We start from the raw sequence: 18,159 nt of genomic DNA, 5'->3' as shown, positions 1-18,159 counted from the left end.
GAGGAGGTGACAGAGGTGGCTCCGTGTGCCATCGCTGCCCCGCTGTCCCCTCCTTGTCCCACGTTTCTCTGCTGCCTGTAGCTGCAGATGGAGCCTCTCTCAGCCCCGAGCTCCAGGGGCAGGGCTGCTGAAGGGACATTTCCCCTCCTGCTGCTGGCAGGGGGGCGTGGGAACCTGCCTGGGGCTGTCTGCAGTGTCCCCAGAGCGTGGCACAGGGGGACACGGCTGGCTTGGTGAGGTGGCTCTGCAAGCCCTGTGCAGGGAGCTGGTGCTCCTGGAGTGGCAGCCACACCCACAGTGAGGTGTCCCTGCTGCCACCACAGCTGATGCAGGCTGGGTGACACTGACCAGTGCTGCCACCACAGTGTCCCAATCCACGCAGAAATCTTCAGTTCCCTGGGATCCAGCAAAGCACCAGGGCTCAGGGCAGCCTCAGCTTCTGCTGAGGGGTCCCTGCAGAGGGACCCGTGCCCCTCCTGCCTGGTGGGACACTGTCCTGCTGCTGTCCCCGTGTCCAGGACTGTGCCAGGCAGTGCTGGGCAAACCCGGGGTGCTCAGCACGGTGCCCACTGCCAGCCTGGGTGTCCATCAGTCCGAGCTCAAATCCTGCCACCCTCTCCATAAATAAATAGGTTAAATAAATAAAGTGACCGATCCGGATCAGGGGGTGGAGGAGGGAGGGAGGGAGGGGCCGCCCTGGCCCGGGGCCGTTGGTGTGGCACAAACACACCCAAAGGAGCTGAGGATGGGCCCCCCGGGGCTCAGTCGGGTGTCCGGGCTGTCACTGCTGGGCCGGCAGGGGGGTGGCACACGGGGAGCTGCAGGCCAGGGACACGTGGGTGGTGGAGGATGGCAGCGACCTCGGCGTCTGGCACCTGGGGACACAGAGACACTCTGGGGCTGCTGCCCTGCCCTCCCAAAATCCAGCCCTTTTCCTGTCACCTGCTGTGCAGGCAGCACCACAGGGCACCTTGCTGGGTGGGAGAATACCTTGGGTCTGGGATTTAGGAGTATCATGGAATGGTTTGGGTTGGGGAGATCTTACAGCTCATCCAGTGCCACCCCTGCCATGGGGACACCTCCCACTGTCCCATTACTCCAGCCCAGCCTGGCCTTGAGCACTGCCAGGGATCCAGGGGCAGCCACAGCTGCTCTGGGCACCCTGTGCCAGCCCTGCCCACCCTGCCAGGGAACAATTCCTGCCCAGGATCCCACCCATGGGAGCCATTCCCTGGGTCCTGTCCCTCCCTGCCTTGTCCCCAGTCCCTCTGAGCTCTCCTGCAGCCCCTTCAGGCCCTGCCAGGGGCTCTGAGCTCTCCCTGGACCCTTCTCCTCTCCCCTGAGCCCCCCCAGCTCTCCCAGGCTGGCTCCAGAGTTGCTCCAGCCCTGGGGCTGGTCCCTCCCGCACAGAGCTCCCCAGGATGCCGCTCCCTGGCACATCCTCGGCCGCAGCTCGGGGCAGGGCCAGTCCCAGCTGTGACTCCTCCTCCTGTCCCACCCGCTGTCCCCGAGCAGGCCCCGCCCTGTCCCCGCCCTGTCGCTCACCAGGAGCGGGATTTGCGCAGGCGGGAGGCCGCCGGCCTCTGCAGGAGGCTGTCCAGGTGCATCAGCCTCTCCAGGTGCAGCGCCCGCGGGTCCTGCTCCGCCTCCCTGCCGCGCTCAAACTCGAAGATGGCCGGGGGGGACAGGTCCAGCTCCAGGAACATGATGTTCTCAGCCTGCCCGGGGACAGCCACAGGCAGGAGAGTCACCGTGGGGAGGGCACGGCTGCAGCTCTGCCAGGGGCACTGCTGGGCACTGGGATCGCCCAGGGCTGCCCTGGCACTGCCACTCTGGGCTCTGCTCTGGCTCTCCCAGCCCCTCCCAGGGCTCAGCAGCTCTGTCCTGTCCAATGGCAGAGCTGCCAGAGCCACAGAGCCAGGAGCTCCAGGAGCTGGGAGGATAAAGCTGGGAGCTCAGACTGGTGTATCCCAGATCCTCATGAGCTGGTTCACTCCATCTTCTCTCCCAGTGTTATCCATCCCTCCACCCATGCACTGTCTGCCTTCATCCATCCACCTCTACTCTCCATTCACCTCCATCCATCCATCATCCATCCATCCATCATCCCTCCATCCATCATCCATCCATCCATCATCCATCCATCATCCATCCATCATCCATCCATCCATCCATCATCCATCCATCATCCATCCATCATCCATCATCCATCATCCATCCATCCATCATCCATCCATCCATCATCCATCCATCCATCATCCATCCATCATCCATCCATCATCCATCCATCCATCATCCATCATCCATCCATCCATCCATGATCTATCCATCATCCATCCATCCATCCATCCATCCATCCATCCATCATCCATCATCCATCCATCCATCATCCCTCCCTCCCTCCCCCCTGTCCCTGCCCTGTCCCTGCTGTACCCTGAAGCGGGGGTGGGCTCTCCTGGCCATGGCCACCCGGGCGTACTGGCTGATGGGTCTCTTGTAGCCCACGGCAGAGGTGGGGCGCCTCTTCATCTGGGAGCTGCTCCTGGGGCACATGGGGGGCACTGTGAACTGACAGTGCCAGGGGCACTGGGGACTGGGGGATTGGGGGACTGGGGGGATTGAGGGGACTGGGGGGACTGAAGGGACTGGGGGGACTGAGGGGAGTGAGGGGATTGAAGGGACTCGGGGGGACTGGGGGGAGTGGGGGGACTGGGCGGACTGGGGGACTGAGGGAACTGGGGATACTGAGGGGACTGAGGGGTTTGAAGGGACTGGGGGGACTGAGGGGACTGGGGGGACTGAGGGGATTGAAGGGACTGGGGGAGACTGGGGGGACTGGAGGGGACTGGGGGGACTGAGGGGACTGGCGATACTGAGGGGACTGAGGGGATTGAAGGGACTGGGGGAGACTGGGGGGACTGGAGGGGACTGGGGGGACTGAGGGGACTGGCGATACTGAGGGGACTGAGGGGATTGAAGGGACTGGGGGGACTGGGGTGGACTGGGGGGACCAGGTAAGCTGCATCAGCCAGGGAAGGGCAGCTCTTCCCATGGGACTGGGCTTGGAGGGGATTCCCATCCATGGGCACCTCCCAGAGTCCCTGGCCCCTCAGCCCTGGGGCCATTCATGCTCATTGGCAGGGACAGGGACACAGGGACAAGGACACAGGGACAGGGACTGTACCCTGGGGACAAGGACAGGGACACAGGGCTGTACCCTCCAGTGGGAACCAGTGGCTGGAATTTCCACTGGTCCTCGTCGCTGTCGAAGTACAGGCGGTTCATGATCTTGTTCTTCTCCTCGGGAGGGATGAAGTTCTCAATGATCAAATACCTGAGGGATGGAGCAGGAGGGGGAAGGAGCAGGAGAGGAAGGGGTTAATGTGACAGGAGACAGAAAACAGGTCACAAAGGCAGAGGAAAGGCAGGAAGAGAAGGAGACATGCAGGGAGAATATCCAGATGTGATGGAAGGGGAGGGCTTGAAGCAATGCAGCCACAGGGAGGGGACAAGCACCAGAGAGGAGATCTGGGGCTCCAGGCAGGAACCTCTCCCTCTCCCTCTCCCTCTCCCTCTCCCTCTCCCTCTCCCTCTCCTCTCCTCCCCCCTGCCCAACCTGAAAATCAAGGAAATCTCAACGATGCCAAGTGGACCCCAGAGGGGATCTTTTTTCCTGTGTGTTTTTTGGGGGCAAGTCGAGCAGCTGTCAAAAACTGTTTTGAGGCAAGGAGATGTATCAGTGAGCTGTGGCTTCCAGCCAGAACCGTGTCAGAGGAGAGAAGGGGCAAAGCTGGAGATGGAATTCTATTTGTAGTGGAACAGTTTCACCCTGAAAATGCTGAAGTGCTTGTAAATATCTGTGGGGGTTACAGAGAGAGGAGTGTTTGAAGTGAGAACAAACCCCCGGGGGTGGTGCAGCAGCAGCTGCAGCTGTGGGAGGGAAACTCTGCTGTGCCAGGGGAGCTGGGGTGACCCCGAGCCCCCCAGAGCTGCTGTGCTCTGAGGATGTGGGGGCCAGGGCAGTGTCCCCAGCCACCACTGCCACCCCCAGGTTCAGACACAGCCAGGCTTTCTGCTGCAGCATTTTCTGCTTTTTGCCCTGGAACATTTTCTGGTTTTTGCCTTGGAATATTTTCTGGTTTTCCTCCTTCCTCAGCAGCTCCTGGGCACCCCCTGTGCTGCTCACCCAGCACACAGCTCCCAGTGGCCACACCTTGTGCCACCACTGACACTGGGCAGGGCTTGGCTGTCCCTGTCCCTGTCTCTGGGTGGGGTCTATCCCTCCAGTTCTGCACCCACTCTGAGCCTCTGAGCACCTCAATCCTGCTTTGAGCCCCTCAGCCCTGCTCTGAACCCTCCAGTCCTGCTCTGAGCACCCCAATCCTGCTCTGAGCACCCCAATCCTGCTCTGAGCACCCCAATCCTGCTCTGATCACCTCAATCCTGCTCTGAGCACCCCAATCCTGCTCTGAGCATCCCAATCCTGCTCTGAGCACCCCAATCCTGCTCTGAGCATCCCAATCCTGCTCTGAGCACCCCAGTCCTGCCCTAACACCCCAACCCTGTTTCAACACACCCAGTTCTGCTCTGAAGCCCCCAGCCCTGCTCTGAGCACCCCAGATCTGCTCCAACAGCCCAGCCCTGCCCTGCACACCCAGTTCCTCAGCCCCCCCATGCCCAGGGGACCCCCAGGCACCCCCCCAACACCTACTTGAGCTTCAGCTCCCGTGTCTGCTCGTTCTGGGCCTCCTCCAGGTCCTGGCGCACGCGGATGTACTCGTCATGCTGGTCCTGGATCTCAGCCTTGACAGCCTGCAGCTTGGCATAGAGCTGGGGAGGGGCACAGTGAGCCCTGGGGAGGGCATCCTGTCCCTGGCCCTGCTCCTGTTCCCTGTCCCCATCCCTGTCCCTGTCCCCCTCCCTGTCCCCCTCCCTGCCCCTGACACTGCCCCTGTCCCTGTCCCCATCCCTGTCCCTGTCCCTGCCCCTGCCCCTGTCCCTGTCCCTGCCCTGCTCTCACCTTCTTCAGTTTCTTGGTTTTGATCTCCACCTCCTGCTGCAGGGAGGTGTATGTCTCCCGCAGCTCCATGGTCTCCTCATCCCTCAGCAGCATCTCCTGCTGCATCTCCCGCTCGCGGCGTTTCTGCGGCACAGGGACGTGTCAGCAGGGAGGGGACAGGGACAGCCTGGCACCCTGTGTCACCCCGTGTCACCCCTGTCATCCCCTGTGTCACCCTGTGTCACCCCGTGTCACCCCTGTCATCCCCTGTGTCACCCTGTGTCATCCCTGTCACCCCCTGTGTCACCCCGTGTCATCCCTGTCACCCCTGTGTCACCCTGTGTCACCCCGTGTCATCCCTGTCACCCCTGTCATCTCCTGTGTCACCCCCATGTCACCCCATCATCTCGTGTCACCCCGTGTCACCCTTGTCATTTCCTGTGTCACCCCTGTCATCCCCTGTGTCAACCCTGTCACCCTGTGTCACCCCATGTCATCACCCCCATGTCACCCCCAGTGTCACCCCAATGTCACCCCGTGTCACCCACCTGCTCGGCGATCTCCTGCCGCCGCAGCTCCAGCATCTTCTGCTGCTCGTTGGTGTGGTCCACGATGGTCCTGCCCCCGATGAGCAGCTTGCTCTCCATGGCCTGCAGGGCACAGGGGATCAGGGCAGGGGGCTCAGGGCAGGGGGCTCAGGGCACAGGGGCTCAGGGCAGGGGGCTCAGGGCAGGGGGCTCAGGGCACAGGGCTCAGGGCAGGGGGGTTAAGGGCACAGGGCAGGGGGCTCAGGGCACAGGGCTCAGGGCAGGGGGGTTAAGGGCACAGGGCAGGGGGCTCAGGGCACAGGGCTCAGGGCACTGCTCCCAGCCCTGACAGTGGGATTTCCCCCACACCACCCTCACTGGGTGGTCACCCTGTGCCCACCCCCAATCCCTGTGCCCATCCCCATTCCCTGTGCCCATCCCCAATCCCTGTGCCCATCCCTGCTCCCTGTGCCCATCCCCAATCCCTGTGCCCATCCCCAATCCCCGTGCCCATCCCCAATCCCCGTGCCCATCCCCAGTCCCCGTGCCCATCCCCAATCCCTGTGCCCATCCCCAATCCCTGTGCCCATCCCCAATCCCTGTGCCCATCCCTGCTCTCAGGGAGGTGGGAACCATTCAGTGCCCAAGCCCTGCTGATGGGAGGCTGTGCACAATTAGGGTGGATATTGGGAACAATTCCTGCTGTCCATCCCTGGCACTGCCCAGGGCAGGGGTGGATTCCCCATCCCTGGAGGGGTCTAAAAGCCCTGTGGATGTGGCACTTGGGGACAGAGGGCAGCGCTGGCCTGGGCAGTGCTGGGGATGGTTGGGCTCCATGACCCTTGAAGGGCATTTTGTTCACGATTCCCTGGACAGGCTGGGACAGCAGCAGTGGCTGCAGGGGCTGCAGGGGCTGCAGGGGCTGCAGTGGCTGCAGGGGCTGCAGGACCGTGTCCCCCCCTGCTCCCAGCCCCGTTTCCTCCCGCACAGCTGCGATCCCAGGGATGAGCAGCAGCTGCCGGCCCGGCCCCCGCCCCGCCCCCGCCCCCGCCTTCCTGCCCCGCTCACACCGGGCTGGAGAGAGAAAAATACACAAATACAGACACAAACACACACACACACCGGGGCTGGGCTGGGGAGACAAAAATACACAAATACTGACCCAAACACACACACACACCGGGGCTGGGCTGGGGAGACAAAAATACACAAATACAGACACAAACACACACACACCGGGGCTGGGCTGGGGAGACAAAAATACACAAATACAGACACAAACACACACACACACCGGGGCTGGGCTGGAGAGACAAAAATACACAAATACAGACCCAAACACACACACACACCGGGGCTGGGCTGGGGAGACAAAAATACACAAATACAGACACAAACACACACACACACCGGGGCTGGGCTGGAGAGACGAGAAAATACAAAAATACACACACAAATACACACACACACTGGGACTGGGCTGGAGAGATGGGAAAATACACAGACCCAAACACACACACACTGGGGCTGGAGAGATGGGAAAATACACAAATAGAGACCCAAATACTCACACACACTGGGGCTGGAGAGATGGGAAAATACACAAATAGAGACCCAAACACAGACCCAAATACACACAGAGATACACAAATACACACACACACACTGGGGATGTGCACACAGAAATATGAAAATGGACACACAAATACACACTGAGATACACACACAAATACACACACAAATACACACACACACTGGGGATGAGCACACAGAAATGTGAAAATAGACACACAAATAACAAATAAACACACTGGGGATGTGCACACAGAGATGCACAAACACACAAATACACACACAGGAGCTCTGCACAAACACACAAGCACACAAATAAACACAGTCTGTACACAAATACAGACACACAAATACACAGAGGTTGTGCACACACAAACAGGGAGCACATCCTGGGCCAGGATGAAGAAGGTCACACCCGTGTGTGTGTGTGTGTTTGTGTCTGTGTGTCTGTGTGAGTGTGTGTGTGTCTGTGTCTGTTTGTCTGTGTCTGTGTTTCTTTGTCTGTGTGTGTGTGTCTCTGTCTCTCTGTATTTGTGGCCTGCTCCCATGTCAAGGTGTCAGTGGGGGACAATCAGGGGGACACCCTGTGCCCCCCAGGGATGAACCCAGATGTCCCCAGGACACCACACACAGCTTGAGGAACCAATCTCCCAGACACAGACACAGCTGGGCCACCACCTCTGAAATGTCCCCTCTGCCACCAGCATGTGGCCACCCTCTGCCCCTGAGGTCCCTCTGCCCCCCCAGATCCAGGGGTCCTGCCCACCCCCTCCCCACATGGCCACTGAGGGGCAGGGGGGCCACCAGGGCACCCCAAGGATGGTGCCAGCCCTGGGGGGCACACACAGTGCTGCTGACACGTCCCTGGGCATGGTCTGCATGGGGGTGCTGTGCCAGAGTGGGGGGCTCTGGCAAACCAGTGACCCTGTCCCCACTGACAGCTGCCTGGGGCAAGGCTCTATTCCCAGGATTTTCCTCTCATTTTCCCCCTTCCAGCTGCTGGGGGCACACTGTGGGTTCTGGGGGAACCCAGGGGACACCCCCACAACTGTGCCAGCACCCCCAGCATCCCCCTGCAGCCATTCAGTGCCCCCCATGGGTGCCCCATCCAGCCCCCCTGCCCCTGGGGATTCCTCCCTTCTGATGGGTGTCCAGGCTGGGTGTTCTGCTGGGGGCTGAGACCCCCCAACAGCAGCCCCCACCCCATCCTGTGCCATCCCCTGCCAGGCCTGGGGGTACTGGGGTGCCATGGGCCCCTCACCCCTTCTCCTCCAAACCCAGTTCTTGGTCCCAGTTGCTCCCCTTGATGCTGAGTGTCCCCTGGGGACCCCACTGGGGTTCAGGGAGGGGACCAGGGGGGTGCTGGGACAATGATCCCACTGCCAGCCCCTCCCTGCAGACACCATCCAGATTAAGAGGCTTCTCAGTGCTGTTTTCTCCCTGCCAGGGCATTTATTCCCTCTAAGGAGGAGCCTCCCAAGCTCCTTTAGCACTAAGCCTCTCCCAGGAGCTCATTTCCAGCCCCCAGAGACCTCCCAGCACTTTCCCTCCTGCTGACCTCAGCCTCAGCCCTGGCACAGGGGAGCACCCACAGCCTGTGCCCAGCTCCCCTGTGGCACAGCCCCTCTGCCTGGGCAGGGTCTGGGCACCCAGGAGCACATCTGGGTGCCCAAATGCACATCTGGGCACCCAGGAGCACATCTGCTGGAGCAGACTGACCCTCTGAGCTCCATGTCCCACATATCCCAGCTGGTGGCAGAGGCAGAGCCCACACCCACGAGTGTGACAACAAGAAGGGTGCAGCGTGGCACCCATGGGTGTGGTGGGCACCCAGTGTCCCCCTGTCACCTTAGCTGCCTTTGCCACAGTCATCATGGAGCCTGTGGCTCCTTGCCTGGCCCCACTGAGTGGCAAAGCTGCCCCTGAGCACCTGAGGCCACCCAGTGTCCCCAGTGTCCCCCTGGGGGGAGTGTCACAGCAGGCTGTGCCCCTCTGGCACAGGGGGGATTTTCTGAGGTGACACCACTCTGCTGTCCCACACAGCCAGAGGGTCCCTGTGTGTGGAGCAGCTCTGAAGGCCACCAAAAGGGACATGGTGTCATCTCCTCTCCGGCCCTGCCTTGTTACTCAGCACTTCCAGGACACACAGTGGCCCTGAGCCAGCCCTGCTGGGCCAGACAGGGAGACTGTGCTGGGCAGCTGCAGCCACAGCCTGCACAGCCATGGGGGATGGCTGCAGGGCCCCTGTGCCAGGATCCTGCTGTGCCAGGACACCCATCACGGGACACCCATCACGGGACAGCCACTGTGCCAGCCAGCAGCCCATGCTCAGCCCAGTGGCACGTCCCAGAGGGATCCCACAGTCTGTGCAGGCATCCAGGCACAGCCCTGCATCCCTGGGCATGGCCACACATCCCTGGGCATGGCCACACATCCCTGGGCACGGCCACACATCCCTGGGTATCATCACACATCCCTGGGCACGGCCACACATCCCTGGGCATGGCCATACATCCCTGGGCACGGCCACACATCCCTGGGCATCATCACACATCCCTGGGCATGGCCACATGTCCCCGGGGCTGCAGCAAACACGACCCTGGCCATGGAAGAGGGTCCAGACCCCTGCCCAGCCCTGGCACCCCGTGTGGTCCTGGCCCTGTGGCCACCATGGGCAGGGGGGAGGGTTCAGGGTCCCCCAGCTCAGTGGGGACAGGAGCAGGGCTGGGGCAGGGGGAGGTGCAGCCCCAGACCCCTGGCCCTGCTGTGCCCCTCTCACCCTCAGCACCCAATCCCTGAGCATCCCTGAGCCAGCGGTGGTGCCCCCATCCACCCTGCCCTGGCTTGGGGTGCCAGGAAGGATTTGGGGTGGGGGATTGGGGTCCCTGCAGAGCTGCCAGGCCCTGCCATGGGCTCACAGCCCTACCCGTGCCCCCCAGAGCCCCCGGAGCCAGGGGCTGGACAGAGGTGGGGGCAGGTGCACCGTGTCCAGCCCCAGCCCTGGGCTCACTCCCGAGGCCACCAGGGACGAATCTGCAGCATCACTCTCATCACTGCCCCTTCCCACACGAGCTGCTTTGTTGTGCTGACAGGGACAAGGGCTGAGCACAGCACACTCGTGCCACCGGTGACCCACTCCCCTAGGGCCCTGCCCTCCACCCCCGCAGCTCCCACGCAGTGTCCCTGGGCCAGCCCAGCTCAGCCCCCCCACCGGAGCTGGGGCTGCCCTTAGGACCCTGCCCTGCTTGGAAATGCCCCCTGGCTGTGCCCTGTGGTGGGCACCTCCCTGCTCAGGATCCATTCCCACTCCACACGAGGGGCTGGGGGCACGGCAGGTGCCCCGGCCCCGTTTGTCACCACACGAACCTTGTACTTGATGGCCAGCAGCTCCGTGGCCTCCTGCTCCTTCCGCAGGTCCTCGATCATCTTCTCCTTCTCCCGGAGCAGCTTCTGCTTCTCCTCACTCACCAGGCTGTGGTCATCCTGGATAGCCGCTTTCTCCTCTTCCAGCCTCTCCTTCTGCTCCTTCAAGTAATTCTCCATGCTCTTCTCCAGGCCATCCTCATTCTCGTCCTCCCCTTCATTGTCCACGGTGCCCTCTCCATCCACGGCTTTCTTCCTCCGGCTGCTCCTTCTCCTCTTCTTGCCCAGCATCCCGCGTTTCTCCAGCTGCGCTTTCAGCCGGACGATCTCCTCCTGAAACTCCCGCAGCAAGGTGTCCTTGGGGTCCTCGTTCACCCGGGGCTTGTTCTTGATGTTCTTGGCCCTGTTGGCGAACCTGAGGGTGGAGAGGCTCTCCTCGTAGCTGTGAGAAGCCGGCCCCAAGGTGGCCACCATGATTGTCTTGGCGTTGCCCCCGAGGGAGTCCTGCAGCAGGCGGGTGAGCTTGGAGTCCCGGTAGGGGATGTGCGTGCTGCGGCCGTCCACCAGCGCCGAGATGACGTTGCCCAGGGCCGAGAGGGACAGGTTGATCTTGGAGGCTTCCTTGGGGCGCTCTCCGTGGGCCCCCATCTTGCTCTGGCGCTCGCTGCCCGCCAGGTCCACGAGGTTGAGCTTGCCCACGCGGATGTGCTCCTCGCCGTCCGGCCCCGTCTCGCTGCACTCGATGGTGATCAGGAAGATGGCGTGGGAGCGCGAGCTGTGCTCGTTCATGTTGGTGCTGCCCACCGAGCGCGTCTGGCTGCCCAGGTTCATCACGTGCTCGATCTCCTTGACGTTCTTGGTCACGAAGGACGACAGGTCCTTGATGTACACCCCGGTCTCGGGGTTCTCCTTCAGCTCCAGCTTCTTGCTCTGGTCCTTGGCGAGGAGGTCCCTGATCTCCTCCTGGTAGATCTCCAGGTACGAGGCCCTCACCAGGTACTGCTGGTTCTGCGAGCGGGAGATGTGGGTGAAGATGTGCTCGAAGGCGCTGGGGATGATGCCGCGCTTCTCCGGCTCCGCCCAGGCGCCCTGCATGGTGTAGGTCTTGCCGGTGCCGGTCTGGCCGTAGGCGAAGACGGTGCCGTTGAAGCCCTGCAGCACCGAGTCGATGAGCGGCCGCACCGTCTCATCGTACAGGTCGGCCTGCTTGGAGCTGGCGTCGTACACGGCGTCGAAGGTGAACGTCTTGGGCAGCTCCCCGGGCGCGGCGCGGGGGTTGCGGATGCTCACCTGGCCCAGCTTCACGTCCAGCTCCAGGACGCGCTCGTATCCCGCCGCCTCCTCCCGCCGGCTCATGGGCCGGCACCGGGCCACCACCCGGAGCGCCTCGCAGCCGCTGCGGGGCTTACCGGCCATGGCGGCGGCGGGCGGGGCCGGCGGCGCAGCGGGGCTGGGGGGCTCAGCCGCGCCGCCCCCGCGGCATCCCCGGGGCCGGGGCCGGGGCCGGGGCCGGGGCGCGGCGGGCGCGGCCGGGGCGGGGGGCGCGGGCGGCCGGGGCGCGGCGGGGCGGCCCCGCCGGGCGCTCGCTCATGGCAGCGCGGCCGCTGCGCCCCGCCCGGTGCGGGGATGGGGCGGGCGGGGCGGGGCGCGGCCGCGCCGCGATTGGTGCGCGCTCCCGCACCCCCCCGAGCGCGCTCCCGCGGGCGCGCCCCCGCAGCCGCGGCTGGGAGCGCCGCCGGCCCCCCCGGGCACGCCGGGAGCTGTAGTGCGGCCTTTGTGCCGCGCACGGGGCGCGGGCGCCGCCGGGTTCGCGGCGAGGGATGCGGGGCTGGGGTGATGCGCTGGAATGCGCCACCGGCATGCGGGACCAAGGATGCGGCACTGGAATGCGGGGTCAGGATGCAGGGTGAAGGATGCAGGTCTGCGGGGCAGGGCTGGCGTGCAGGGTTAGGATACAGGATACAGAGAGCAGGACTGGGAGATGGGATTGCAATTGCAGGAGTGGGATGTGGGATGAAGGATACAGGATGTGGATGTAGGACAAAGGACTGGAATGCAGGACTGGGATGTGGGATGAAAGATGCAGCACTGGGGTCCAGTGCTGGGCTGCAGCACTGGAATGCAGGACTGAGATTTTGGGCTGGGCTGCAGCACTGGAATGCAGGACTGAGATTTTGGGTTGGGATGCAGCATTGGAATGCAGGACTGAGATTTTGGGCTGGGATGCTGCATTGGAATGCAGGACTGAGATTTTGGGCTGGGATGCTGCATTGGAATGCAGGATGAAGGATTCCAGATGAAGGACTGATGGAGGATGCAGGATGTGGCATACGGGATGTGGTTGCAGAATGCAGGATGCAGGGTTTGTGAGAGAGATGGAGAGTACTTTTGTGGAATGCAGGATGTGGGATGCAGGATGCAGGACTGGGATGTGGGAAGCAGGGTGCAGGGTCCATGATGGGGGATTGGGATGCAGGACAGAGGCAGGACAAGCCCAGTCTCAGCACTCTGACAGGAACAGAGTCCTTTCCTCAGACCTGGCAGCCAGCACAGGGATAACTCCCCATCCCATCCCTGTATCCCATCCCTATATCCCATCCCTGTATCCCATCCCACCCCCTGTGGTGTCTGGGGGTCTCTGGGCTGTCCCAGGTTCTGTGTCCCCTGTACATCCCCTCACAGCCCAGTGGGAATAATCCCAGTGCTTTACGGGGCTGCGGGGGGAGATTAAACATTCTTGTGATTAATCAAGTCTGAGCAGCCACCCGTTCCTTTCCTGGAACCAGATTATGCCATAATCGATTAATTAGGGTATTTGCTGCCATGCACAGCCCTGCTGGTGCTATCCAAGTCCTCTGGCTCCAGAAGGAGCTTCCAGGCAGGGACAGTCCCCTCCCCAAAGGCACAGCCCCAGCCATGGAGGGGGACCAGGGGACAAAGGAGGGTGAGAGGGAGGAGAGTGGGGGGGAGATGCAGCAGGGATGGAGGGGAGATGGAATTGGGATGGAGGAAGAATGGAGGAGCCAGTGGAGGATGATGGGGAAGGTGAAGGGGGACAGAAGGGAATGGAAGTTCAGGGGAGGTAGGGTGGGAGGGGGGATGCAGCAGTGATGGCAGGAGGGACGGAGGGAGGATGACAGGGATGATGCAGGGGGATGGAGGTGATGGGGAGGGTGACAAATGGAGGGGCAATAGAGGAGGATGGAGGAACAATGGAGGGGATAGAGGGACAATGGAGAGGATGGAGGGTGTTATGGAGAGGGGTGAAGGCAGTGATGGGAAGATGGGGGAGGTAGAGAATGGCATGGGGGGACAACAGGGGCTGTGGAGGGGTCACTGCTGGGGCCACCCTTCCTCTCCTGCCCCTTCCCAGGGAAGGATCCATCCACAGGGCGCTGGAGCTGGGCCCTGCCAGGGGCACAGCCATGGGGTGGGGACAGCCCCCATGGCACAGGCCACATCCTGGCTCCCCACCAAGCCCTGTGCCATGGGCAGGACCCAGCTGCTGCGTGGCTCTGCCTGTGGCTCTGTCCCTGTGTCCCCAAAGATGAGTTCAAGGCCACCATAGCCCTGCTCCCCTGGCAGCCCCTGGCTGTGGTGGCCCAGCCCCAACATCCCAGGTTGTGGGGACAGCACAGGCAAGTGGGTGGCACACAGGAACAGGAGGGTATGTAGCAGGGCATGAGACATGGCAAAGGCAGGGGACACTCAGGGGCAGGGACATGCAGGGACAGCGTGACATGTCAGGTGGGGTAACCTGTAGGGACACAGTGACACAGGGAGGGTGAGGTGACATGTGTGGGCAGGATGGCAGGTAGGGACAGTGCCAGGTGGGGCAGGGTGCCAGGCTGGGCAGGGTGACACACGAGGACAGTCCCTTGCCCACAGGTGTCAGCACAGGTCCAGAGTGTGCTGGTGGTGGCCAGTGGCCTCAGGGCTGACCCTTGGGACTGTTCCTGGGGTGCTGGGGCTGAGGGGACACTGACCCCTCCTTGTGGCCATCCTGGGCCAACCCTGGGGTGCCTGGGCAGGGAGACTATGGGCAACCACCCCACAGACACCCCAGAGCAGAGCCATGAGCCCCCTCTGTGTGTGGGGTGTATGGGGTGTATGTTGTGATAGGTATATGGGGACATGGTGTGTATGTTGGGATATGGTGTGGATGAGGTGATGAGGTGTCTGTGGGATGATGAGGTGTCTGTGGGATGATGAGGTGTCTGTGGGATGATATGGTGTGTATGGGGTGACATAGTGCGTATGGGGTGACATAGTGTGTATGGGGACATGGTGTTTATGGGGACATGGTGTCTATGGGGACATGGTGTGTATGGGGTGACATGGTGTGTATGGGGACATGGTGTGTATAGGGTGTGTATGGGGACATGGTGTTTATGGGGACATGGTGTCTATGGGGACATGGTGTGTATGGGGTGACATGGTGTGTATGGGGACATGGTGTGTATGGGGACATGGTGTGTATGGGGACATGGTGTGTATGGGGTGTCTATGGGGACATGGTGTGTCCAGAGGGTCCTGGTGGCACAGCTGGTGACATCCCGTGCAGCTGTTGCCATGGGATGGCACATGGGAACTGAGACCTGCAGGGATGGACTGCCAGATCCTGAGCCAGGGCTGACACTGCGCTGGCTGGGGCAGGGGACATGGTCCAGGTGCCACACAGGGTGGGGTGACATTTGGGACCTACATCTGTCCCAAAGTGCTTCAGCAGGGCTGGGGGATCCCAGTTTCTGTGATCTTGGTTTTGCTGTTCCTCCCCATCCTGGGTTCCCACATCCTAAAGCCACCCTGGGACATCCCAGCCATCCCTGGGACACCATGGCCACTTTTGAGACACTGCTGACAAACTTGGGCCACCAAGGGTATCCCAGGACAGCACAGTTACCTCTGGGACACTGCAGCCACCCCTGGGTACTGTGGCCACCCCAATTCCCAGCTCCTGTGGGTGACTGGGGGGATCTGGGGGGGCTGTGGCCCCATGTACCCCGCAGTCACTGGGACACTCAACACCCTTGGCTGGCAGTGAGGGTGGCAGGAGACCTTGGGACCTCCATCCCATGGTCTGCCCTGTCCTCTTGGCATTCCCTGGGCTGGGCAGCAGCATCAGCCAGAGCCAGGCAGATGTGGGAGGGAAGGGATGCCCAGTGCTGGGGTGATGCCCTGCCACCCCAGGGACCCTCTCCCATCCCTGCAGCCTGCATTGCAGGGGAAAGGCTGACACAGGGGACACGGATAAAGGGGAAAGGGACACTCCAGGACCTGCCCCACATGCCCTGTGCCCCACATTCCCTGTGCCACCAACAGCCCTGTTCCCCTTGGGCTGCCCCTGGTGTGGGACTGGGGACCAGTTCCCCCCTCCCAAACCCCTCTGAGATTGTCTCAGAGCTGCTCCCACTGCAGCCTCCCCTCAGGGCCGGGTGCAGTCCCTCATTCCCAGATCCTGGGGCCATTCCCAGCTCGCTGCCATTGCCCAGCCCTGGAACACTTTGTCAAACCAGGGTCATAACAGGAGCACTCCATGGCTGCCAAAACCTTCTCACCTTCACTGTCACCAGGAAATCCTGCTGGAGCCCAGGAACATCCTCTGCTCAGAGTGCTGCCTCTGCTGCTGGGGGTCACAGGAGGCACTGCTGTCCCCAGGGAGAACCCCTTCCCTCTGTGGATGCTGCTGTGGGGACAGATGGAAGCACACAGGCTGGGAACTGGGAACTCAGTCTCCATGTTGGCAGTGTTGGGTTGACATTCCTCAGGCTTTTTCTTGGTCTTTGGCCAACTGGAGAAGAGCCTGTCCTGCCCAGTGGGAAAAGGACACATCCCAGTGTGATGTTCCCATCTCAGGCTGCTGCTCAGAGTGGATCCTCTAATTTCCCCCCACTGATGGCCCTTCACCCTCTCACTGTCTTGGCTTCTACAGGGGGAAGGGATTCTGAGGGTCCAGCAGGCATTTGGCTGCTTTCCCTCAAAACCAGCTTGCCAGCATTGCCAGAGATCCAGTGGTTTTATTTGCCATTTCCCTGCTCTGTGGCAGTTCTGTGGTTCAGCTCAGCTGTTTGTGGCACTCCTCATCCTCCCCATGCTCCTGGCTCCCCTCCTGCTGTCCCCATCTCCATGTGCCAGATTGCTGGTGGGAGAGCTTGGGAAGCAGCAGGGCCTCAGGCTCCAGCCACCCTTTTGGGCTGAGATCAGAGGTTTTGTGGTTTTTCAGACTGTGAACTGAGCAGGGGCTGCCCAGGCACAGCCAGGAGGGCTGGGAAAGGGGAGCTCCCACAGGAAGGGAATCACTCCAGTGCAAGATTCACCCCACATCCACAGTGGGGGAGCTGGAGGGGCCAGCAGAGCTCACAGTAAGCTGGATTTAGGATGGATCAGTTTGCCAGCAGCTGACTCCTCTATAATTAGACAGCAGCAGCAGAACTGGAGCCAGCCCGGGTCACAGAGCTCCAGCATCTCCCCATCCCCAGGCATTCCACAGGACCCTGGGTGTGTAAACAGCCACAGAGGGATGAGCTGTGTCTCCAGCACGAGGAATGGAAGCTGTGCACAGTGCTGCCTCTCCTGCAGGGCTGCCCCAGCAGATGAATCCCGCTGGGATGGCTCAGCAGCATCTTGGCCATGTCCCACTCAGCAGCCACACTCTGCAGCCCTGCCTGGAGCCCACTCGTGCCCACAGCCCCTGCTCTGTGCTCCTCAGCCATGTCCTGGCTCCTGTGTCACCCGGGGGACTCCGTGTGCTCATGCCCAGCTCCCGCAGCTCCGGGCTGTGCCCCACCCTCCCTGCTCCCACCTCTGCCATCATCATCTCACAGGGAGCCGAGGCTGGCAGTCCTGGGGGAGCTGCAGGCTTTTATCTTGGATCCTGCATTCCAACAGATGTGGAGTGAGCAATGTCTGTAAGGCAGCAGCTCAGCTTCGCTGCGCTGAGATTAAAGGATTTCATAATCTGCTGGCAAGAAGGAATTGCAAAAGGCAGAGCTCTGGCTTGCAGCACTCAGCTGATGCACCAGGGCATCCCCACGCTCCCGAGATGCCTCCAAACCTTCCAGCAAGCACAGGAAACCCCAGAGGGCGTGGGGAGGCACTATCCTCCACAGATCCAGGGACTAAACTTCACCTTCCTTCATAGGTAACTATTGTTTTGTCAGTAACAAGCTGCCAGGGAGCTTTTCATTGAGCTGCTGCAGAAAGAATAAGAACTGAAAGTGGCACTGCCTCTGTGCTGGGTACGTGTGGATGTGGCACATGGGGACAGGGATTAGTGGAAGAACTGTTGGATTTGATGCCTCAATGGCTTTCCCAACATCAAGCATTCTGTGATCCCATGACTCTGGGTTCGTGGTGTGTCTCTGGGTACTGAGGGGAGCAGAGCTGCCCTTGCTGGAGGTCAAAGCCTCATTCAGCAGCACTGGGGATCATCCACCAGCCCTGCTTCACTCCCTGCTTCCCAACTGCAGCAAACAAGGCTGGGACTGGCTCTGCACAGCACTGACAACAATGCTGGGCTTCTTCCCCCTCTGGCACTGCAGGACCAGGACTCAGCACAAGAGATGCCACAGGACAGGATTTTTGGCTGCAGACACAGGGGCTGAAGCTCTGGGGGGGGGAAGGCTGTCCTGGAGGGGCAGAGGCATGGGAAAACAGAAGTCCTGAGGCATTAGAGCTGGGAAGGACCCTGTGAGTGCC

The 18,159-nt window shown here is 61.6% G+C and overlaps 1 protein-coding gene across 2 annotated transcripts; it reads right to left on the bottom strand.

Annotated features, from left to right (window-relative positions):
* Positions 1 to 771: 771 nt before the first annotated feature.
* On the bottom strand, positions 772 to 12,065 carry KIF3C (kinesin family member 3C). 2 transcript variants are annotated; one of them, XM_079297555.1, is made up of 8 exons: positions 10,465 to 12,065; positions 5,548 to 5,649; positions 5,021 to 5,143; positions 4,712 to 4,830; positions 3,185 to 3,334; positions 2,434 to 2,542; positions 1,546 to 1,718; positions 772 to 875 (listed from the first exon to the last, which is right to left on the bottom strand). In XM_079297555.1, the coding sequence occupies exons 1-8, from the start codon at positions 11,875 to 11,877 to the stop codon at positions 782 to 784; spliced, it is 2,283 nt and encodes a 760-aa protein (XP_079153681.1). In that variant the 5' UTR covers positions 11,878 to 12,065; the 3' UTR covers positions 772 to 781. The 2 variants fall into 2 exon arrangements, with proteins under 2 accessions (XP_079153681.1, XP_079153682.1); XM_079297556.1 differs by having other exon boundaries at positions 3,218 to 3,334; positions 10,465 to 12,063.
* Between the last annotated feature and the right edge of the window lie 6,094 nt (positions 12,066 to 18,159).

Source organism: Erithacus rubecula (genome assembly GCF_903797595.1).
Source record: "Erithacus rubecula genome assembly, chromosome: 2".
NCBI classification, from domain to species: Eukaryota; Metazoa; Chordata; class Aves; order Passeriformes; family Muscicapidae; genus Erithacus; species Erithacus rubecula.
The sequence above is the reverse complement of the archived record's forward strand: the minus strand, read 5'-3'. Positions and strand labels throughout refer to the sequence as shown.